The 25,658-nt window shown below is 44.6% G+C and overlaps 1 protein-coding gene across 2 annotated transcripts in view; it reads left to right on the forward strand.

Moving 5' to 3' along the window:
• The window catches only part of MDM1 (Mdm1 nuclear protein), a 155,326-nt gene that overhangs the window by 89,909 nt on the left and 39,759 nt on the right, over positions 1 to 25,658 (forward strand). For both annotated transcript variants that reach the window (XM_075344829.1, XM_075344830.1), the window contains 2 exons: positions 1,853 to 1,998; positions 14,608 to 14,738. In XM_075344829.1, the coding sequence (XP_075200944.1) occupies positions 1,853 to 1,998; positions 14,608 to 14,738 (277 nt within the window). The remainder of the gene's footprint in view (positions 1 to 1,852; positions 1,999 to 14,607; positions 14,739 to 25,658) is intronic.

Consider the following 25,658-nt stretch of genomic DNA (forward strand, 5'->3'; position numbering starts at 1 on the left):
AGGAGTCATCACATGACCCTGTACTACCATGACAACAATCGGGAGTCACGTGATCGCGTCACGTGACTTCCGGTTTCGGCGGTAAGTAAAACTTTACCGCGATTGCGCTTATAATGGCGCTGTCATGTATTGACAGCGCCATATAAGGGGTTAATCGGCACGAGCAGATAACGATTCTGCTCGTGCCTAGCAGGCACACATCTCAGCTGTGAAAATCAGCTGAGATGTGTGCCGATCGCGGCATGCTGCCGCCGGAGGACCGCGGGCAGTAAGATTATGTCATTTAGGACGTAATTTTACGGCCCGCGGTCGTTAAGGGGTTAATACCACACAGGGGGAACATATAACATTTTGCTCACTTTTTATTGCATTTTTTAGGGAGGGTGACCTAAAAGCCACAAATCTGTCATTTGATTTGTTTATCTCTTTACTGTGTTTATTATGAGTTAACACCGATTAATAACAAGCAAGCCCATATCAAATTTCAAAAGTACTTTATTCAATAAAAATTAATAAACATATAAAAACCCAAATGGACCACCCCAGTTGACGGATGGTATTGATATGGGGAGCCAGCACTCACAGACCAAATATTGTAATATATGATAGTGTTCAATAAATTACATTCAATTTATAGAAACTATACATGGCAAAGGAAAAAGTTGTCTGTTGTAGATTTATATGTAACAAACATTTTTATCAATATATAGAAAAAATAATAATCATACAAAGTAACAAATATTACCAACAGACAGCTGATCCAATGCCAAAGAGTGGTGCGGCAGCCCCTAACACTGACGCGCGTTTCGCAACAGGTGTGCTTCGTCCAGGAGTCCTTGCATTACATAGTGAAGAATGCAGTGTCTTAGGCCACGTGTACACATTTCGTATTTGTAAGCCAAAACTAGGAGTATGGTGCCCGTGTTTCTATTATACGTTTCTTCTGATTATTACACTCCTAGTTTTGGCGACAAATACTAAGGTAGGTAAACTTACTAACTACTCAATGTGTGCACGTGGCCTTACAACTACTGAGGTAAAAAACTCACTAAATACTCATGTGCACATGTCCTCTATGCTTAAAGCTGATTACCATGATAACAGTGATGGGGGTCCCCACTATTGCAACCATTTCATTTTAATGTTGCTCTCAGAGATGGACAGCAGCTTCTAAATAGTTAACAGCAGCGATCAGAGCACAGCTTTTGCCGCTACTGTTAGAGACATATATAACATAACTGACATCTACTGTGTGTGGATAGAGCTCCACCTCTGACCCCTCCTCGGTGACCCCAGTGCTGGAGTACATATATGTAATTTTGCACTAAGTAGTTAATATATAAACTAATTTTTATTAGGCGACATCCTTTCTTATAAAGCCCCTGACCTGGGACAAATGAAAGTTTCAGGAAAAACTTAGAGCATCATAATCACTCTGAAAGCAACTAATTTGTGCACCTTTTCTGCCACTTATTTGCTTAGGATTTTTTTTGCCTGTATCATATTAATCAGCATGGGGCACAAACTGTGCTGGACAGTAGGGAGTTAGTGGCACCTTTAAGGAAATCTGTTACTTTCTATTACTCTTGATCTGTATGATTTCAGAGCGTATTACCTGGTTATCATTTGTATATATAAGTTCAGTTACTCGTACAGATCCTTGACAACTACTTTTGTTTTCCAGAAAAGATCATTATTATCCCCATTATAAATTGGAATTCTGTTTATATTGCGTGTAGAACTCAGGATTTGGGATGTAAATCTATGTTACAGGTCATGTTATCTTTTAGAATACAAATATTTATTTAAGCAGAACTACAATCAACTTCTCAATTTTTTTACATTTTTTTAGAACTTTGGATTCAAAATCTATTCCTTCAGAGGATCAGTCTGACATTTCTTCAGCGTCCGTGGTTGAGGGAAGGCTTCCTACCCCAAAACTAAAAACATACGGACTAGCACAGAGAACTCACCATGACCTAACTACTCCAGCGACAGGTAAAATTTTACTCAAGACTGCAATAGCATACACACTGCTTTTACATTGTATAACTTTTTTTTTTTTTATTACTAAGAATTGCATATATTGGAGCTAAACTACTTTAGTCATAAACAGGTTTTTCTTTTTCGCTCCTAATTGGGAGACCCAGACAGTGGGTGTATAGCTACTGCCCTCTGGAGGCCGCACAAAGAACTACACTTAAAAGTGTAAGGCCCCTCCCCTTCTGGCTATACACCCTCCCGTAGGAGTACAGATTCCTCAGTTTTAGCTTTGTGCGCAAGGAGGTCAGACACGCACGCATAGCTCCATTGTTTTTAGTCAGCAGCAGCTGCTGACTATATCGGATGGAAGAAAAGAGGACACATATAGTGTCCCCAGCATGCTCCCTTCTCACCCCACTGTATGTCGGAGGTGTTTGTAAGGTTGAGGTACCCATTGCGGGTACGGCGGCTGGAGCCCACATGCTGATTCCTTCCCCATCCCTTTTTACAGGGCTCTGGGTGAAGTGGGATTTACCGGTCTCCAGGCACTGAGACCGTGCTCCATCTACAGCCCCTGGAGAAGATGCTGGATGGAGCGGAGTACATCAGGGACATGGCCCTGCATCCTCAAGGTACTCTGTGTCCCCGTGCAGGCGCTCACACCGCAGCTTGCTGGGTGTTGTAGTGCGCCGGGGGACATCAGCGCTACGGCGCTTGTGCCAGGCCTCATTCAGCTTCGCTGAAGCAGGCACACTAGCGGGAAACGGTCGCGCCGGCCGCTGGGACTCGGCCCGCGTTTTTACGGCGGCCGCGCTGATAACTCGAGTCCCCGGCTTTTGCGGCCTGCTTCCGTTCGTTCCCGCCCCCAGACCTGCCAGTCAGGAGAGGGGCGGGACGCTGGCCAGTGCATCAGCGCTGAGGGCTGGAGTCGTTTTTACATACTCCAGCCCTCACATTCGGCACAGAGGGGACACTGTTCCCGCACTTTTGTTTGGGAACTCCCACGGACCGCCCCTCTCCACAGACGCCGGCAGCCATTCCTGCTGACACGCTGAGCTGCAGAGGGGAGCCGGGGAGACCCAGACAGGGAATCTGCAGCCTCTTACCCGCTATTCAGCGGGCGGTAAGCCCCCTCTTGTGCCAGTATTATTCTTAGTATTTTGTTTATACAAATACTTTGTATTGCATAGCGCTGAGCGCCCTTTGGCTATAGACTCTCTCACATTGCAGAGAGCCAGCAACATGTCGTCCGTAAAACGCAAGGGTGCCAAGGCACAGACATTATATGCTTCCTGCACCGCTTGTGGGACTTTTCTACCAGCAGGCTCCACGGACCCCCATTGTGTGCAGTGCTCGGCCCCTGCGGCGCTTGCACAGTCGGGACCTCTGCTGGACGTGACCCAGGGTGTACCACCTGTGAATGCTGTCCAGGTGACAGGAACTGAGTTTGCAGCTTTTGCTGACAGAATGTCTCTCACTATGTCACAAATTCTTGACACATTGCGAGCTAGGCCTGTACTTCAGGCCACGGACACTGTGCAATCATTGCCCCCTGGTCCCCCTCAGCTCCAAGCTCCGGGACGGGCATATACACCTCAGGGTGAAGACTCTGACTCGGACGATGGCCCCGGGCAGCCTAAGCGGGCTCGCTATGACGGGCCTTCACATTCATCTCAATGGTCAGAATCCCAGCGAGATGAATCTATGGGTGATGAGGCGGACGTAACTGATCAGGATTCTGATCCTGGGACCGCTCTCAATCTAGATACACCAGATGGTGACGCCATAGTTAATGATCTTATATTTAACATCAATAAGATGTTAAATATTTCCCCACCAGCTCCTCTTGTGGAGGAGTCAGCTTCGCAGCACGAGAGAATCCATTTCAGATACCCTAAGCGTACTTTAAGCACTTTTCTGGACCACGCTGACTTTAGAGACGCAATCCAGAAACCCCACGCTTATCCTGAAAGACGTTTTCCTAAACGGCTTAAAGATACACGCTATCCTTTTCCCCCTGAGGTGGTCAAGGGTTGGACCCAGTGTCCAAAAGTGGATCCTCCAATTTCCAGGCTTGCAGCTAGATCCTTGGTTGCAGTTGAAGATGGAGCGGCACTGAAAGATGCCACTGACAGGCAGATGGAGCTCTGGCTGAAATCCATCTATGAAGCGATTGGAGCGTCATTAGCGCCTTCTTTTGCGGCCGTATGGGCACTCCAAGCTATCTCAGCCGGGCTTGCGCGAGTTGACTCCGTCACACGTGCATGTGCCCCGCAGGTAGCACCATTGACCTCGCAAATGGCGGCATTCGCGTCGTACGCGATTAATGCTGTTCTTGACGCTACAAGCCGCACGGCAGTGGCGTCAGCCAACTCCGTTGTTTTGCGTAGGGCCCTGTGGTTGAGACATTGGAAAGCAGATTCTCATTCCAAGAAGTGCTTAACCAATTTGCCTTTTTCTCGTGACCGATTGTTTGGAGAGCGTTTGGATGAAATCATCAAACACTCCAAGGGTAAGGACTCATCCTTACCGCAACACAGACAAAACAAACCCCAACAAAGGAAGGGTCAGTCTGGTTATCGGTCCTTTCGAGGACCGGGCAGGTCCCAATTCGCCTCGTCAAAAAAGACTCAAAAGGACCAGAGACGCTCAGATTCTTGGAGGTCTCAGTCACGCCCAAAAAGGACAGCCGGAGGAACCGTTGCCAAGACGGCGTCCTCCTGACTTGCGGTCTCCGATTCCCACACCCGCGGTCGGTGGGAGGCTTTCCCACTTTGGCGACATCTGGCTGTCACACGTCAAAGACCGTTGGGTGAGGGATATTCTGTCTCACGGGTACAGGATAGAGTTCAGTTCTCGTCCGCCAACTCGTTTCTTCAGAACTTCTCCACCACCAGACCGAGCCGATGCTCTGTTGCAGGCGGTGGCCGCTCTAAAGGCGGAAGGAGTGGTGACCTCCGTCCCGCTTCAGGAACAAGGTCACGGTTTTTACTCCAATCTGTTTGTGGTCCCAAAAAAGGACGGATCGTATCGGCCCGTCCTGGATCTAAAGTTGCTCAACAGACACGTAAAAGTCAGGAGGTTCCGGATGGAATCCCTACGCTCCGTCATAGCCTCAATGTCTCAAGGAGATTTTCTAGCATCAATAGATATCAAGGATGCGTATCTCCACGTGCCGATCGCACCAGAGCATCAGCGTTTCCTACGCTTCGTCATACACGACGAACACCTACAGTTCGTAGCGTTACCTTTCGGTCTGGCAACAGCCCCCCGGGTCTTCACCAAGGTCATGGCAGCAGTAGTAGCTGTTCTGCACTCGCAGGGTCACTCGGTCATCCCGTATCTAGACGACCTGCTTATAAAGGCACCCTCTCAAGAGGCATGCCAACACAGTCTGAAGGTGGCACTAGACACTCTCCAGAGTTTCGGGTGGATTATCAACTTTCCAAAGTCTCATCTAACCCCGACCCAATCTCTGACTTATCTTGGCATGGAGTTTCATACTCTATCAGCGATAGTGAAGCTTCCACTGGACAAGCAGTGCTCGCTACGGACTGGAGTGCAATCTCTCCTTCAGAGCCAGTCGCACTCACTGAGGCGCCTCATGCATTTCCTAGGAAAGATGGTAGCAGCAATGGAGGCAGTCCCGTTCGCGCAGTTTCATCTGCGCCCTCTGCAATGGGACATTCTACGCCAATGGGACGGGAAATCGACGTCCCTCGACAGGACTGTCTCCCTCTCTCAGACTGCCAAGGACTCTCTCCGTTGGTGGCTTCTCCCCAACTCATTGTCACAGGGAAAGTCGTTCCTTCCCCCGTCCTGGGCAGTGGTCACGACGGATGCGAGCCTATCAGGGTGGGGAGCGGTGTATCTCCACCACAGGGCTCAGGGGATGTGGACTCTGGAAGAGTCCACCCTGCAGATCAATGTTCTGGAAATCAGAGCAATCTATCTTGCCCTGCGAGCCTTCCAACAATGGCTGGAAGGCAAGCAGATTCGGATTCAGTCGGACAATTCTACGGCGGTGGCTTACATCAACCACCAAGGGGGAACACGCAGTCGCCAAGCTTTTCAAGAAGTCCAACGGATTTTGACGTGGGTGGAAAGCAGAGCGTCCACCATATCCGCAGTTCACATCCCAGGCGTGGAAAACTGGGAAGCAGACTTTCTCAGTCGCCAGGGCATGGACGCAGGAGAATGGTCACTTCACCCGGACGTGTTTCAGCAGATCTGTTGCCGCTGGGGGACGCCGGACGTCGATCTGATGGCGTCACGGCACAACAACAAGGTCCCAGTTTTCATGGCACGGTCTCACGATCACCGAGCACTGGCGGCAGACGCCTTGGTTCAGGATTGGTCGCAATTCCGACTCCCCTATGTGTTCCCACCTCTAGCATTGTTACCCAGAGTTCTCCGGAAAATCAGGTCCGACTGCCATCGAGCCATACTCGTCGCTCCAGATTGGCCAAGAAGGTCGTGGTACCCGGATCTGTGGCATCTCACGGTAGGCCAACCGTGGACACTACCAGACCGTCCAGATTTGCTGTCTCAAGGGCCGTTTTTCCATCTGAATTCTGCGGCCCTGAACCTGACTGTGTGGCCATTGAGTCCTGGATCCTAGCGGCCTCAGGTTTATCTCAGGAGGTTGTTGCCACAATGAGACAGGCTAGAAAACCATCCTCAGCTAAGATCTATCACAGAACGTGGAAGATATTCTTAGCGTGGTGCTTGGCTCAAGGGTTTTCTCCCTGGCCATTTGCATTGCCAATTTTTCTTTCCTTCCTGCAGTCTGGGTTGGAAAAAGGTTTGTCGCTTAGCTCTCTTAAGGGTCAAGTCTCCGCGCTATCCGTATTCTTTCAGAAGCGCTTGGCACAGCTTTCTAAAGTACGCACGTTTCTCCAAGGAGTTTGTCATATCGTTCCTCCTTACAGACGGCCATTGGAACCCTGGGATCTGAACAAGGTTCTCATTGCTCTCCAGAAGCCGCCTTTCGAGCCTTTGAAAGAGGTTCCCCTTTCTCGGCTTTCACAAAAGGTAGTTTTTCTGGTGGCGGTCACGTCTCTTCGAAGAGTGTCCGAGCTAGCGGCGTTATCTTGCAAATCTCCCTTCCTGGTGTTTCACCAAGACAAGGTAGTACTGCGTCCAATTCCAGAGTTTTCTCCCAAGGTGGTTTCTTCCTTTCATCTCAATCAGGATATCACCTTACCATCTTTGTGTCCGCATCCAGTTCACCAATTTGAAAAGGGTTTACATCTGTTGGACCTGGTGAGAGCACTCAGGATTTACATTTCTCGCACGGCGGCTCTACGCCGTTCGGATGCGCTCTTTGTCCTAGTCGCTGGTCAGCATAAGGGATCGCAAGCTTCCAAATCCACCCTGGCGCGGTGGATCAAGGAACCAATTCTTCACACATACCGTTCTGCTGGGCTTCCGATTCCATCTGGACTGAAGGCCCATTCTACCAGAGCCGTGGGTGCGTCCTGGGCATTACGGCATCAGGCTACGGCTCAGCAAGTGTGCCAGGCGGCTACCTGGTCGAGTCTGCACACGTTTACCAAACACTATCAAGTGCATACCTACGCTTCGGCAGATGCCAGCCTAGGTAGACAGGTCCTTCAGGCGGCGGTGGCCCACCTGTAGGAAGAGGCTGTCTGACAGCCCGTTCATGTGGTATCTTTTTACCCACCCAGGGACTGCTTTTGGACGTCCCACTGTCTGGGTCTCCCAATTAGGAGCGAAAAAGAAGAAGGGAATTTTGTTTACTTACCGTAAATTCCTTTTCTTCTAGCTCCAATTGGGAGACCCAGCACCCGCCCTATTTGTTCTTAGGGTTTCGTTTTTTCGGGTGCACATGTTGTTCATGTTGTTTCTTAAGTTCTCCGATCGTGTTATCGGATTGAATTTGTTTTTGAAACTGTTATTGGCTTTCCTCCTTCTTGCTTTGGTACTAAAACTGAGGAATCTGTACTCCTACGGGAGGGTGTATAGCCAGAAGGGGAGGGGCCTTACACTTTTAAGTGTAGTTCTTTGTGCGGCCTCCAGAGGGCAGTAGCTATACACCCACTGTCTGGGTCTCCCAATTGGAGCTAGAAGAAAAGGAATTTACGGTAAGTAAACAAAATTCCCTTCTTTGCAGGACTTAATCCAACTGCTGATGATCCCCAACAATTTATATTCTTCAGAGAAATTTTCCTTTATTAATGTGACCCCCTTTTATTTATCCTAAAGGGTGCTTTACACTCTGCGACATCGCTAGCGATCTCGTTAGCGATGTGACACGCCAGATCGCAGATGCGATCTGCCGAGATCGCATATAGGTCGTTTTTATAGCGCCGGTCACATGTGCGATCTCGGAAGATCGCATCTGCGATCTGGCGTGTCACATCGCTAACGAGATCGCTAGCGATGTCGCAGCGTGTAAAGCACCCTTAACTCTTCCTACCTAACACTTTCCTAATATACTTCTGTTAAGGCCCCTTTACACACTGAGACTTTCTAGCGATCCCAACCTGGCCGGGATCGCTACAAAGTCTCTGGTGAGTCGCTGGTGATCTGTCAAACCAACGACGCAGCAGTGATACGAACCTGCAGAACGACCTAGCTGGTCATTGGCAGCTATTTGAAAGGGAAGTCGCTAACAAAGTCGTTGTAACGGTGTCAAACACACCAATGCATGCTGGTCAGCGGGAAACAAAGGACCAAAAAATGGTCCTGAAAGATTTGTAGCGATCAGCAACCTCACATCGGGGGCCAGGTCGCTGATGCGTTTCACACACTGCAATGTCGCTGGGGAGGTTGCTATTACGTCGCAAAACCGGTGACGTTACAGCGATGTCGTTAGCGATGTTGCAGTGTGTAAAGGGGCCTTTACCTACCCTCCTCCTGTAAGCCTATCTCGAACAGGCTTGTAGATACCTTTTATTGTTGTTGTAGCTTTGATCCTTCCGGGTGCAGATCGGAATCAGACCAACTGAGCAGGACAAGTCCTTGAGGCGGGGCCGCCTCTTTGTGAATGACAGCAGATGCCCAGATCACACTTCACTCTCCTCTCAGCCTGCTTTACTGTGTGGTGCTTTGATGTGGCAAGCTCTGCGATGTGCCGATCATGACATAGTATATCACCCTGTGATTGGTACATTGCAGCGCTTGTCACATCAAAGCACCGCACTGTAAAGCAGGTTGAGAGGAGAGTGAAGTCTGTGCTGTGATGTGCAGATTGTGCACTGTGATATACTGTCTAATGATCAGCACATCGCAGCGCTTGTCACATGAAAGCACCACACTTTAAAGCAGGCTAAGAGGAGAAGTGAAGTGTGATCTGGGAATGTATGCCTAGACTGATGTCACTCAGAGAGAGAGCAGAACTTGGAGTGCACACTGGAATGAATCCAAGGTACTAGTCGACGGGTTGTAGTTTACCCCTTATGATAGTTCAAATTCACCACTGCACACTGTATTTCTGATGCAAAAGACATTTTGTAATGGTTGCAGATAAAAATAGACAAGGTTTGTCCATTTTTATCTGCATGAATTAAAAGACTTCACTTTGCTTCAGAAATAGTGTGCAGTGGTAAATTTTTAACTGTCACTCATAAAAAGGCAGTCCTGCCCCTACCACTGACGTGTCCTGCTCAGCTGATCCGAGTTCCTGTCTCCAGATCGGAAGGAAGCTACAACAACAATAAAAGTATTTACGAGCCCGTTAGGGATAAGCTTACAGGAACAGAGTAGATAGCAGAAGTATATTGGGAAAGTGTTAGTTAGGAAGAGTTAGGATAAATGAAAGGGGGTCGAATTAGTCGTCGAAAACCTCTTTAAACATTTATTTAAGGCTAGGACACTCCCAAATATAAAAAAAACTATAGAATACAGAAGCGATTGTCCAATAAAAATATTTAGTTTATTTATGAATCAACAAAAAGTACATATTTAAAAGCCATCTACTAAAAAGAGCATATGGTACAGAAAGGTTTGTGCCACCCAGGAATAATCAAAAACAGCTTCTATTACCAGCTGAGCCCTCTAAGCTACTTTGTGTGTGTGTGTGTGTATGTGTGTGTATATATGTGCATATATAGATAGATATGTGTGTGTGTGTATGTATGTATGTATGTATGTATGTATGTATGTATGTATGTATGTATGTGTATGTGTATATATATATATATATATATATATATATATATATATACTAGAAGGTGGCCCGATTCTAACGCATCGGGTATTCTAGAATTTACGTATTGTGTAGTTAATGTATGATTTTTGTTATATGTATATATATATAATATAGATGTTGTTGTGTGTAGTTACCAAGTGTTTGTGTAGAGCGCTGTAAATGTTCTGGGTGTTGTCTGGGTGTGGGGGTGTGAGAGCGGTGTTGTATGTGTGTTGCGTTGTGTGTTTTGCGTTGTTTGTGTAGCGCTGTGTGTCTGCAGCGTTCTGTGTGTGTGGTGCTGTGTGTGTTGCGCGGTTTGTGTGGGTGTGGAGTGCGTGTGTGTGTTTTGGGGGAGGTATGTTTTGTGCAGTGTGTGTGTTGCTCGGTATGTGCGTATATTTATGTATGCCGCGGTGTTTGTGTGTTGGGTGATGTGTGTGTGCGGCGTTGTCTGTGTGTGTGTGGGTGTCTGTGTAGGGCGGTGTTTGTGGTTCCCAGTGTGTGTTGTGTTGTGCGGTGCACGTGTGGTGGTGTGTGTGTGTTTTGGGGGGAGGTGTGCACCCCCATCGTGCTCCATCCCCCATGCTGCGCACCCCCATCGTGCTCTATCCCCCATGCTGCGCACCCCCCATCGTGCTCCATCCGACATGCTGCGCACCCCCTATCGTGCTCCATCCTCCATGCTGCGCACCCCTCATCGTGCTCCATCCCCCATGCTGCGCACCCCTCATCGTGCTCCATCCCCCATGCTGCACACCCCCCATCGTGCTTCATCCCCCATGCTGCGCACCCCCCCCATCGTGCTTCATCCCCCATGCTGCGCACCCCCTATCGTGCTCCATCCCCCATGCTGCGCACCCCCCATCGTGCTCCATCCCCCTTGCTGCGCACCCCCAATCATGCTCCATCCCCCATGCTGCGCACCCCCCATCGTGCTCCATCCTCCATGCTGCACACCCCCTATCGTGCTCCATCCCCCATGCTGCGCACCCCCCCATCGTGCTCCATCCTCCATGCTGCACACCCCCCATTGTGCTCCATCCCCCTTGCTGCGCACCCCCAATCATGCTCCATCCCCCTTGCTGCGCACCCCCAATCATGCTCCATCCCCCATGCTGCGCACCCCCTATCGTGCTCCATCCCCCATGCTGCGCACCCCCATCGTGCTCCATCCCCCTTGCTGCGCACCCCCAATCATGCTCCATCCCCCATGCTGCGCACCCCCCATCGTGTTCCATCCTCCATGCTGCGCACCCCCCATCGTGCTCCATCCCCCATGCTGCGCACCCCCCATCGTGCTCCATCCTCCATGCTGCACACCCCCCATCGTGCTCCATCCCCCATGCTGGGGCCGCTTGGGGCAGGTCCGAGCGTGGCAACGTGTGCCGGGGGCGGGGCTGAGCGGGCGAGGCGTCAGCGTATGCCGGCTCCCTGCACATGTGTACCGGGAGCTGGTGTATGCTGGTAACCATGATACACATCGGGTAACTAAGGGAAGCGCTTCCTATAGTTACGCGATGTGTATCATGGTTACCAGCGTACACCGTCACGATCCCAGCATCGCAAGGTTATGTCCGCTGGGGGCGGGGCTGAGTGTGCCAACGTGTGGCGGGGGCGAGCGGGCGAGGCGTCAGCGTATGCCGGCTCCCTGCACATGTGTACCGGAAGCCGGTGTACGCTGGAGCGGGCGATGCGTGCGGAGGGCCGGAGTGAGCGGCTAATCCATGCGGGGGGCGGGGCCTGGCCGAGGTGAGCGGCCAATCCGTGGGGGGCGGGGCCAGGCCGAGCCCAGCGGCCAATCCGACAGTTGTCACTCTAACGACACTGTCACGGTGACACAATTTTGGAGCAGGACAGACAGACAGACGGAATAAGGCAATTATTTATATAGATATATAATATTGTTACTCACCTGTGCCCTACTGGTTATTTTGGACATTTGGTCTTATGTTACATGTTATTTAATTTAATATAGGCCTTTGTACATTGCATATTTATTTTCTGCTTGTGGTTATTCCTGGTTAGCACAGACATTTCCAGTCTATTATTTGCTATGGCCACATAGAAGCTATAAAGCAGATCTGTAAATGCTAATAACACTTTCTCAGGCAAGATGACAGCATGCAGAATAATATTGAAAAAGTGTAGAACAAAAAATAAACTTGTGTCCAAAATAAAGCCAGAAAAAAAAAATATGAATGTGTTTCACGGGTTGGTTTTATGGAATACAAAATGTTTTGGGTAATGGTTTCTCTTTAAGTCATGTGTGGCTTTAAGATGTTTGATCGCTCTTATGAAATAAAGCAGAGCATTGCACAACATCTATTGCATTCCGTAGTTTTTCATATCCCTCCGTGGGTGCCTTCTTCATACTCCGCAAACTCAGGGTATGCTTAATTAACATATAAATATGCATAATTTACTGATGAGTGCACAATGTTATTAAATGTAAGACTTCCCTTCAGCACCTGCCATTCTCCTAAGGCCACCTATAAGCGCAGGCCTGATATGGCTATAAATGCATCTAGGTCTAAGTGGGGACATTGTACCGTAGGGTCTTATGCGCATGTTGTCAGTAAGATATAGGATAGGTTTTGTTTATGACCAATATTATTTCTTACATTTTATTCAGTAAATGTATGTTCTTACTTTCCTGATAAAACATATTAGTAGATGTGTGCTTTCATTCTTTGTATGTTAACCAGTTGGGGAACACTCATTGATTTTATACAGTGCCCAGTTATCGCTTCAGCTCCAATTTTATGAAGCAGATGAAGTGTGGGGAATAGCACTTTTATACACTGTGAACAATGCTTTATTGTACAGCAAGGGCCACATGGAATGCATAGCATGACATCCCTACTAGATTAATCCCTTAGAAGTCAAATGCTGCAGCAGTATTTAGGTGGTTAGCCAGAAGGCTGGGGGCTTCCTCTGTCAATGCGATCATTGGGTAGTACTTTTGTCATGACAATGGGAATCTGTAGGTCTCCAATGGCTATACGCATATAAGAATGTGCCATAGGGGCTCTTATTGTACAGAACTGTTAGAAAACATTAAAAGCAACATAAATGTCTTTACTGAAATCCTATATTATGAAGTTAACATGACAGTTTATCCAGTGGGCAAATTCCATAAAAAAAATTAGAAAATCAATCAGAATTGCATTTTTTTCACAGTCTCCCCTAACACAGTGTACATTACGAAGGTTCACCAGTTTCTGTGACTGCAATTGTGCAATATGCATGTTTCCGACCAAAACCCGACTGTGCGTACAGCCTTGCTCAATACATGTGTATTTAGAGACCTAAACCCATATCAGGCATGTAGTTGCAAAACCCACTCCCAACGTTTCAAACAGTGGATCATCAGGGGAGTTCCAGTGGGATATAGAGAAGGGCTGTCAAAAGGTATCTCCACCATATGACAGTCCGCAGATGCCCAGGTCACGCACCATGGCGCATATCAGGACCGGATTCAAAGAATGCCGCTACTTGCCTGATATGGGTTTAGGTCTCTAAGGGATTTTGATGTGCTGATTGACAGCCCCCTACATGAACCAACAACCTGCACCAATGCCCTTGTATGATCTCCGGACCTGGTAAGACCGTTCCCACTTAGTGTGGGATTTATTATTTGTTACGGTTCCCATGGTTACCGGAGTTTCTGCCTGTGACAAGTTTATAGTCTCCCCTGAATGGGGTTGTGAAACAAATATACTAACTGTGTGCCTGTTTTTTGCCTCAGTTGGGGCTATCATTATATATGTACTTTGTGATTTATCGCCCACTGCTGCACACCTACCGAGGCAGTCCGTTATTTGGGCCTACGTTGTCTCAGCCCATTGTTGGTCCACAATAGTTGGACCTTTGCTACCTTGGTTTTAAACTTGTGAGCTACTGTTCACTTTTATCCGCATATACAGTTAAAGTTATATTTTAAGCTTGTCTTTCTTTCACATCATATTTGGTCCAGCTAATTTGTCTGTTCAGAATAAGCTTTTAAGCGTGAGAACATGAACATTTCTGGCCATCTTATGACTTCTATCCTTCAGTTTTTTCTCTTTTTTCCTAATTTTTAGTTGTCTCTGAGCTACTGGGTGAGGACTGACTGCTGCTTGTCTCCCATTCATAGTACAAGGTACATACACCGAGAAATGAGGGATTCCTGCTCTCCTTTCTCTTTGTAGCAGTGGAAGTATTGAGGATATTATACAACACTACTGAGCAGTGTAGCTGTGAATCTAGCACAGCGGTGAGATAAAACACTAAATAAATACCAGATTGACTCTCTACCCTTGTTCTCGATCTGCTTTTCCACCCCTTCACCATAGAGTTCAATAAGCAGCTGTAATCTGATCTCTCATTGAGCTGGCAACCTGTCTTGTCTTGAGCAAGATGAATTGTAGCTGTGAATGAATGGTATGTACTATTAATTAATTAGCTTATTTTTTAAATATTATTTTTAGGTGGTGCTCTTCTAGTATCTCCAAGTAAACATCATGACATTTTGGAACTTAAGCATAAAAAGTCCCCAAAAAAGGATTATTCTCCCCAAAAATATGTCTCTAATGGTTTAAATGACAGAATAGCCAATAAGGTAAGCAAATGTCTTTTTAAAATATAGTATTTGGTGATAAAGTAGAACTTGTTTAGTGACAATGTAAATGACAATTTTCATTATTAATATGACTGGAAAATGGGGTCAGTTGGCAGTTTTCAGATGTATATAGAGAAGAACGGTCAACTTTGCAGAAAGGAAACATGTTGTCATCCACAGAGAGGCCCCAGTATTTTGGCGGTGATGGAAATATATGAAAGATGTATAACGCTTTGAATAATTTGAATGTTCAGAAAGTGAGTCATTTTTCCTGGTATTATAGTCGTCTCACTAATATATTTAGCATTATCCTTATATATTCCATAGGGTTATTTCTGCTTGACGCGTATGAAAACCCAAAATGAAAAGAGAAAAAAAAAACGAATGAAAGAGTTTATCATTTGCGCTTTTTTATTGTGATCTACGGTGATTTTTGGGCTTTTTAAACATATATTTTATGTTATCGCTTTTTGTAAGCAGTTTAATACCCTTTTCTGATAAATATATACAAACAAAGCCCATAGTTTTGGCAAACTATGCAGTATTTTAAAATATATTATTGTTAAAGGGGTTGTCTAATACTCGTATAACCTCTTCTCAATGCACATGTTTTACCCATTTAACATAATAAAACATACTCACATCCGGTGCTGGCGCCGTTCCAGCACTGTGGCACTGTCTCTACCGGGATTGCATAACTGTGTGACATCACAGTTTTTGACAACCAATCAGTGGCCACTTCACGCACTCTGCCTTCATATTGTTTACATTGGGAGGAACTGAGCACTCGCTCCCTCCACATGTATGTGATTCATATGAAGGCAAAGAGTGAAGCTGCCACTGATTGGCCACTAGAAACTCGTGATGTCACACACTTATTATCGGATCTCGGTAGAGGCCATTCTGACACCACTGTAATGGCGCTAGCTAGCACTGGAGGTGAGTAAAAGTTTTATTTTGTTAAATGGGGGCAACATACGGATTGAGAAGTGGTTGTTCAAGTAGTAAACAACCCCTTTAATCTATTTTTTTTTGCAGTATAATGAAAAAAATAATGAAGGGAATCTTTTATATACTGCAGTCCAGCACTTTGGCAGGCTTTAAAGAGTACCCAGCATTTTAATTTTTGTTTCATAAAAGAATAGCACACGTGAAGATAAACAGCTTTGTAATATTTCTCCTCACACAAATTTGCTTCTTTCTTTGCCAGAATTCATCAGTCATTATTAAAAAAAATTCTGAAGTAAAATCTGTGTTCAGAGAAGACTTTCCCATTACTTAGCTAGGTGATGGCATGTTACTGCACAGTGATGGCATCAGCATAGGAACTGTGAAAGGAAGTGAACTTTATTCCTCCTGGCAACCTCCAGCTTTCAGTCATAGGGGTGAGTGGCATGGCTTCAGTCACCTCTCTGTGCATAGTGAGTGGCCTCTGGCAGTAACAGTCCGCTAGCCCTGTACTGCAGTACAATGCTCAGCCGGCTGTCATTCGGCACTCTGTTTGTGGTTACAGCCACCACTCTCCATGCACCGAGAGGTGACTGAAGCCACACCGCCAACCCCTATAACTGAAAGCCAGAGGCTGCTGAGAGGAATAAAGTTACCTTCTTCCTGGCAGCAGGGCTATCAGTGTATGCACTAGACAGCTTCAGAACGCTATTAACCTGCAGGTTAACCCCATATCTGCAGATTAATAACATATTTTTACATTACATGTTCCCTTTAAGCTGGGTTCACACCATGTTTGTTGGTCTGTGGTTGCTTAATTGTCTATTGAGACAGGCATAGCATGCTAAAGATGCGCACACTATTACTAGTAATAGATTATTCCATGCACATGGGCTGCCATTGTTCTCAGCAGAGCAATACTACAAAACACTGCACTCTCATTTGGCATGAGGTAGACGTAAAAGTAAATCAACAGATTCGTTTTTTTGCGTGCAAGAATAAGTGTATTTATTTATAACAAAATAAGTGGGAGGGACTAAAGGACGTTTCGGCCCAACCTGGGCCTTCTTCATACCAAGTCACACTGGAAGAGGATAGAGAAAGAAAGTAATCACTATTTACATATAAAATAGGAAAACATATTTACAAATCATATACATATATACATAATTACATGAATCAATATGTCATTGAGGTTGTAAGAACAAGGTCAGTAATAACATTTTGGTTGAAGAGTGGAAGAAGGACTCGACAAGGTAAGAGATGACAGTGGATTGGCGTACCTCCATTCATAGAAGCGTTAATTTCACTAGAGAAATTCTTCTTTCCTTATTATAAAGGTTATTGTAGGTGCAGAGCAGGTGGAAAATTCCACCCAGGAACAAATGATTGTACTAATCACAGCGTATAAGCCCTGTAGATAAAGGGTATAGTTATAGGGGAATAGCATTTCTATATAAGGTTAGCACTGCGGGGGAGGGGAGCAAGTTACCTTGCTTGCTTTAGCAAGTAGATTGTTCATGCAGTTTGCTTTATAGGATAGAGGGATTTTAGTGACTTGTGGTCCCTAGGGACATGAGAGGATTAGTAATCATTGTAATCAAAATTGGTGTTCAGTATATCCACACAGCGGAGCCCCTGTGGTCATTACCTTAAATTTACAATAGGAAACTAGGATCACATGCATAGAGCATTGGTTTAGGAATATGGAGGGCTTATCATCTGAAATATTACAAGGAACGCTTTAGTAACATTGTCACATGCAGAAGGAAGGTACATTGGAAATTAGCATTAAGGTTCTGGAAGTCGTACATATTACCTGTAAGTTTTGAGGCATAAGTGTAGCGGTGGCTGGTGGAATCCCCTGAAAAGTAGAAGGGGGAGGTTATACCATAGGGAGGAACGGACATCAGGGACGGGTAGGATCGTTCAGTACCTTTACGGCCGTCTTCCCAGACTGTGGCATGGAGCAGTATGTTGTACGGAGTGTGGGCTATTTAGCTCCACAAACCGGAAGTACGTAAGGACGCCGGCGCATGCGCATTGGCTATCGGCTTTTCTATTAGTGTAATGACGATACCGTCAAGCCCTGAATAGAAGCGCCCGCGCATGCGCAGTGTGGCGAAATCTATACTTAGATGTAGGGAGAGGTCTTATCAACTATTTTCAATACATCAGGGGATAAGGAAGTGGGAGAGGACACTTATGCGTGTCAATCAATAGATGGTGTATAGTAATCGGCCCCAGAGGGATAGTATTATCCATCCAGTGAATGTATATGGTAATACGATGTTACATGGAATATATGAAAGTACCGGGACGTATATGAACAATTAGGACATATAGGCAACATGCAATGTAAACAAAGGTCAAATACATATATAATGATCTCGTATTTCCATCAGAACACACTATTATTCAGTGTGTAAGTAAACATTCTGAAGTATGGGAGGAGAACATGACCTAAAGGGAAAAGAATTAATGCACATAAAAAGGAAGGGTCCCAATATACTATAAAAGTGAATTAATGTTACCATATAATATTGACTAAATAGAAGGTGCTGATTAATACGTTACCATCTACGAGTGAGTGTACAACTGAAGGAGGAAAGGTGCAGTTGGTGTTTTTCAAGTTTTCTGCAAAAAAATATATATCATAACAAGATTAGTACGGTAAAAGGCAAATCCGTTTATTGGTATTATACTAGCCAATCTATTTCTCTATTTAGTCCTCTGGGTTCCAAGGTTTGCAGTTTGTGGATCCAAAAGCTCTCTCTTTTTCTGAGGAGCTCTATATGGTTTCCTCCGCGTCTGGGTCTATACACTTTATCAATAACTTGATAGCGTAATTGCGCCACGTTATGCTTCGCTTCGTGAAAATGATGTGGGATGGGTAACCATAATTTGCCGCACCTAATGGTCGATTTATGGCTCGCAATGCGGTCACCCACATGTTGGATTGTTTCCCCAACATACAGTAGTCCACAAGGGCACTTGATTATGTAAACTACAAAATTACTCTCGCACGTAAAGTATTCTTTTATGCGGAAGCTTTTGCCGGACCTGGGGTGTGTGAAGTGATCCCCTTTTATCACATTAGAGCAAGATGGACAGTTTAAGCAAGGGAAAGTCCCGGTGCGTTTTGGTGCTAGGAAAGTTTGTATACTTTTCTTGTCACTGCCAATATCCGCTTTAACTAGGGAATCTCTTATATTTTGAGGTCTCTTCTTACACATGATGGGGGGAAGCATAAATGGCCCTATCTCCGGATACGCTTTCTTTAGTAGTGGCCAGTGGCGATTAATGATGTTGTATATTTTAGGCATGGAGGGGTGGTAGGTGTGTACAAATGGTACCCTCTCTATTGTTGTTGTGTCTTTCTCTGGAGGCGTCATAGTGGATATCCTTTCTCTTTCTGTCTCGAGTAATCTTTTTGGATAATTACGTTCTAGGAACCGATTAGACATTTCATCTAGTCTTTGTTCTCTTGTGTTTCCGTCTGATACTATCCTTTTGATTCTTGCAAACTGAGATCTAGGTAAACTATTCTTAGTCGACCTAGGATGACAGCTATTGTACAGAAGCATGCAATTACGATCCGTCGGCTTGCGGTACAAATCTGAAAACAGGTTGCCTGCTGTGTCCTTCTTAATATATGTGTCCAGAAAATTGATTTCTCCCTGATTGTAATTGAGCGTAAATTTAAGCTCAGGCCACACATTGTTGATATGATTATCAAAAAGTAATAGGCTTTCCAAGTCTCCCTGCCAAATGCAAAATATATCGTCTATGAAGCGAGTCCATATAAACGTTAGTGTATCAAAAGAAGGATAAGAGTAAATAAAGCGTCCCTCGAAGTAGTCCATAAAGAGATTTGCATATGCCGGGGCTACGTTCGAGCCCATCGCGGTCCCGTGTCTCTGAATGTAAAAATCATCTTTAAAAAGAAAATAATTTTCATTAAGGACCACTTCGAGGAGGCTTAGAATGAAGTCTATTGAATCCTGGCTAAGACTAGTCCTATGGAGTGCAATTTTGGTTGCCTTGATGCCTTTATGATGTGGGATTGAAGTGTATAAACTGCTAACGTCCCAGGTGCAGAGGAAGCTACTAGAGGGGACTTGTTTCAGGTCCCTGATTTTCTGTAGGAAATTGTTGGTATCTAGGATAAAAGACCTGGTGTTTTTGGTCAGGGGGGTAAGGATTTTCTCTAAATAGATAGATAAGGGTGAGAGAACCGATTCTGTGGACGCCACAATGGGTCGGCCAGGGGGATTGATTAGGGATTTATGAATTTTGGGTAATGTATAGAATACCGGTGTTATGGGATGTAGTTTGGTGAGAAATGTACGAGTTGTCTGATCAATAGTGCCCTTGTCAAGATGGATGGACAAAATATTCTGAATTCTCTGTTGGATTTTAAATACTGGATCTGAAGATATTTTTTGATAAGTGGTAGTATCATTAAGTTGGCGTTTGATCTCATCAATATAATCCTGTGTATTCTGAACTACTATGGCTCCTCCCTTGTCCGCAGGTTTTATAGTTATAGCCTTATTATTCCTCAAGGAGGTTATGGCCGATTTCTCTAAGGTATTGATATTACTCCGAATAGGGTAAAAACCCAATTCGTGTTCGTGTATGTTGTCCTTAATGTCTCGGTCTACTAAGGCTATAAAAGTTTCCACAGCATGATGTGTCTTGGGTGGCATATAATGACTGGGATTGTTGAGACCCAATGTTTTGATATTGGTTTCTTTAAGGGATGGTATTTGGTCAGTGTTATGGAGCATGTTGGAACCAAAATGAGTTTTGAGCCTAACTGTCCTATAGAACCGCTGTAGGTCACTTTCAAGGATAAATGAGTCCCACTTGGGAGTGGGGCAAAAGGTGAGGCCTTTGTTTAGTAAAGATAATTCATTAGGTGCCAAAGTATAGTCAGAAATGTTGACGACTAAATTGGGACCCTTACCTGTGAGCGCAACGTCATCCCCCAATCTCCTCCTCCTCCTCGACCTCCTCGCTGGTTTGTTCTTCTTTTTATAGGTCCTAAAAAAGAGTTTGAATTCGAGTGGCTGCCACTGGACTCGCTTCCTGAGGAAGCGGATTGATTGTACAATCAATCCGCTTCCTCAGGAAGCGAGTCCAGTGGCAGCCACTCGAATTCAAACTCTTTTTTAGGACCTATAAAAAGAAGAACAAACCAGCGAGGAGGTCGAGGAGGAGGAGGAGATTGGGGGATGACGTTGCGCTCACAGGTAAGGGTCCCAATTTAGTCGTCAACATTTCTGACTATACTTTGGCACCTAATGAATTATCTTTACTAAACAAAGGCCTCACCTTTTGCCCCACTCCCAAGTGGGACTCATTTATCCTTGAAAGTGACCTACAGCGGTTCTATAGGACAGTTAGGCTCAAAACTCATTTTGGTTCCAACATGCTCCATAACACTGACCAAATACCATCCCTTAAAGAAACCAATATCAAAACATTGGGTCTCAACAATCCCAGTCATTATATGCCCCCCAAGACACATCATGCTGTGGAAACTTTTATAGCCTTAGTAGACCGAGACATTAAGGACAACATACACGAACACGAATTGGGTTTTTACCCTATTCGGAGTAATATCAATACCTTAGAGAAATCGGCCATAACCTCCTTGAGGAATAATAAGGCTATAACTATAAAACCTGCGGACAAGGGAGGAGCCATAGTAGTTCAGAATACACAGGATTATATTGATGAGATCAAACGCCAACTTAATGATACTACCACTTATCAAAAAATATCTTCAGATCCAGTATTTAAAATCCAACAGAGAATTCAGAATATTTTGTCCATCCATCTTGACAAGGGCACTATTGATCAGACAACTCGTACATTTCTCACCAAACTACATCCCATAACACCGGTATTCTATACATTACCCAAAATTCATAAATCCCTAATCAATCCCCCTGGCCGACCCATTGTGGCGTCCACAGAATCGGTTCTCTCACCCTTATCTATCTATTTAGAGAAAATCCTTACCCCCCTGACCAAAAACACCAGGTCTTTTATCCTAGATACCAACAATTTCCTACAGAAAATCAGGGACCTGAAACAAGTCCCCTCTAGTAGCTTCCTCTGCACCTGGGACGTTAGCAGTTTATACACTTCAATCCCACATCATAAAGGCATCAAGGCAACCAAAATTGCACTCCATAGGACTAGTCTTAGCCAGGATTCAATAGACTTCATTCTAAGCCTCCTCGAAGTGGTCCTTAATGAAAATTATTTTCTTTTTAAAGATGATTTTTACATTCAGAGACACGGGACCGCGATGGGCTCGAACGTAGCCCCGGCATATGCAAATCTCTTTATGGACTACTTCGAGGGACGCTTTATTTACTCTTATCCTTCTTTTGATACACTAACGTTTATATGGACTCGCTTCATAGACGATATATTTTGCATTTGGCAGGGAGACTTGGAAAGCCTATTACTTTTTGATAATCATATCAACAATGTGTGGCCTGAGCTTAAATTTACGCTCAATTACAATCAGGGAGAAATCAATTTTCTGGACACATATATTAAGAAGGACACAGCAGGCAACCTGTTTTCAGATTTGTACCGCAAGCCGACGGATCGTAATTGCATGCTTCTGTACAATAGCTGTCATCCTAGGTCGACTAAGAATAGTTTACCTAGATCTCAGTTTGCAAGAATCAAAAGGATAGTATCAGACGGAAACACAAGAGAACAAAGACTAGATGAAATGTCTAATCGGTTCCTAGAACGTAATTATCCAAAAAGATTACTCGAGACAGAAAGAGAAAGGATATCCACTATGACGCCTCCAGAGAAAGACACAACAACAATAGAGAGGGTACCATTTGTACACACCTACCACCCCTCCATGCCTAAAATATACAACATCATTAATCGCCACTGGCCACTACTAAAGAAAGCGTATCCGGAGATAGGGCCATTTATGCTTCCCCCCATCATGTGTAAGAAGAGACCTCAAAATATAAGAGATTCCCTAGTTAAAGCGGATATTGGCAGTGACAAGAAAAGTATACAAACTTTCCTAGCACCAAAACGCACCGGGACTTTCCCTTGCTTAAACTGTCCATCTTGCTCTAATGTGATAAAAGGGGATCACTTCACACACCCCAGGTCCGGCAAAAGCTTCCGCATAAAAGAATACTTTACGTGCGAGAGTAATTTTGTAGTTTACATAATCAAGTGCCCTTGTGGACTACTGTATGTTGGGGAAACAATCCAACATGTGGGTGACCGCATTGCGAGCCATAAATCGACCATTAGGTGCGGCAAATTATGGTTACCCATCCCACATCATTTTCACGAAGCGAAGCATAACGTGGCGCAATTACGCTATCAAGTTATTGATAAAGTGTATAGACCCAGACGCGGAGGAAACCATATAGAGCTCCTCAGAAAAAGAGAGAGCTTTTGGATCCACAAACTGCAAACCTTGGAACCCAGAGGACTAAATAGAGAAATAGATTGGCTAGTATAATACCAATAAACGGATTTGCCTTTTACCGTACTAATCTTGTTATGATATATATTTTTTTGCAGAAAACTTGAAAAACACCAACTGCACCTTTCCTCCTTCAGTTGTACACTCACTCGTAGATGGTAACGTATTAATCAGCACCTTCTATTTAGTCAATATTATATGGTAACATTAATTCACTTTTATAGTATATTGGGACCCTTCCTTTTTATGTGCATTAATTCTTTTCCCTTTAGGTCATGTTCTCCTCCCATACTTCAGAATGTTTACTTACACACTGAATAATAGTGTGTTCTGATGGAAATACGAGATCATTATATATGTATTTGACCTTTGTTTACATTGCATGTTGCCTATATGTCCTAATTGTTCATATACGTCCCGGTACTTTCATATATTCCATGTAACATCGTATTACCATATACATTCACTGGATGGATAATACTATCCCTCTGGGGCCGATTACTATACACCATCTATTGATTGACACGCATAAGTGTCCTCTCCCACTTCCTTATCCCCTGATGTATTGAAAATAGTTGATAAGACCTCTCCCTACATCTAAGTATAGATTTCGCCACACTGCGCATGCGCGGGCGCTTCTATTCAGGGCTTGACGGTATCGTCATTACACTAATAGAAAAGCCGATAGCCAATGCGCATGCGCCGGCGTCCTTACGTACTTCCGGTTTGTGGAGCTAAATAGCCCACACTCCGTACAACATACTGCTCCATGCCACAGTCTGGGAAGACGGCCGTAAAGGTACTGAACGATCCTACCCGTCCCTGATGTCTGTTCCTCCCTATGGTATAACCTCCCCCTTCTACTTTTCAGGGGATTCCACCAGCCACCGCTACACTTATGCCTCAAAACTTACAGGTAATATGTACGACTTCCAGAACCTTAATGCTAATTTCCAATGTACCTTCCTTCTGCATGTGACAATGTTACTAAAGCGTTCCTTGTAATATTTCAGATGATAAGCCCTCCATATTCCTAAACCAATGCTCTATGCATGTGATCCTAGTTTCCTATTGTAAATTTAAGGTAATGACCACAGGGGCTCCGCTGTGTGGATATACTGAACACCAATTTTGATTACAATGATTACTAATCCTCTCATGTCCCTAGGGACCACAAGTCACTAAAATCCCTCTATCCTATAAAGCAAACTGCATGAACAATCTACTTGCTAAAGCAAGCAAGGTAACTTGCTCCCCTCCCCCGCAGTGCTAACCTTATATAGAAATGCTATTCCCCTATAACTATACCCTTTATCTACAGGGCTTATACGCTGTGATTAGTACAATCATTTGTTCCTGGGTGGAATTTTCCACCTGCTCTGCACCTACAATAACCTTTATAATAAGGAAAGAAGAATTTCTCTAGTGAAATTAACGCTTCTATGAATGGAGGTACGCCAATCCACTGTCATCTCTTACCTTGTCGAGTCCTTCTTCCACTCTTCAACCAAAATGTTATTACTGACCTTGTTCTTACAACCTCAATGACATATTGATTCATGTAATTATGTATATATGTATATGATTTGTAAATATGTTTTCCTATTTTATATGTAAATAGTGATTACTTTCTTTCTCTATCCTCTTCCAGTGTGACTTGGTATGAAGAAGGCCCAGGTTGGGCCGAAACGTCCTTTAGTCCCTCCCACTTATTTTGTTATAAATAAATACACTTATTCTTGCACGCAAAAAAACGAATCTGTTGATTTACTTTTACGTCTACCTCATGCCAAATGAGAGTGCAGTGTTTTGTAGTATTGCTCTATCGTCTGGACCTAGGTCCCCTCACTAGCACCTCATAAAACTACTCATTTAATGACAGTGTTCACACCATATATATCTTCTATTGTTCTCAGCAGTACAGGTACTATTTACACAGGATGATGTGATGCCCAGAACAATGATCTTTTACTCACACCAAATAAAATTATATCATGCTACGAATGAGCAGTATGTTCATTTGCCTGCTGATTTGCATCCCGTTTACATTCCACGATTATCGGGGACAATAATTTGGCAGTATAAATACACCTTAAGTGTATTCCCATCTCCAAGATCCTATCACAATATGTAGTAGGTGTAATAATAATGATAATATTAGCAAACACCTCCAATTAGAAATGTAGTATAGTTCTCCTGATATAGCCATGTCTCTTACCTCATGTGCAGGGCATTACAGCTTACTTGCTCGTAGTCGTAACCATGGATTACTAACGAGCTGTCACTATATGACGGCAGTAACTATGGATAACTAAGCTGCAATGCCCTGCACATAAGGTAAGTGACATAGAAATGTAGTATAGTTCTCTTAATTACCTAATTGGATGTATTTGCTAATATTATTATTATTATTATTATTATTATTATTATTATTACACCTGCTATTTATCGGGATAGGATCTTTGAGATGGGAATAC

Source organism: Anomaloglossus baeobatrachus, chromosome 4 (genome assembly GCF_048569485.1).
Source record: "Anomaloglossus baeobatrachus isolate aAnoBae1 chromosome 4, aAnoBae1.hap1, whole genome shotgun sequence".
NCBI classification, from domain to species: Eukaryota; Metazoa; Chordata; class Amphibia; order Anura; family Aromobatidae; genus Anomaloglossus; species Anomaloglossus baeobatrachus.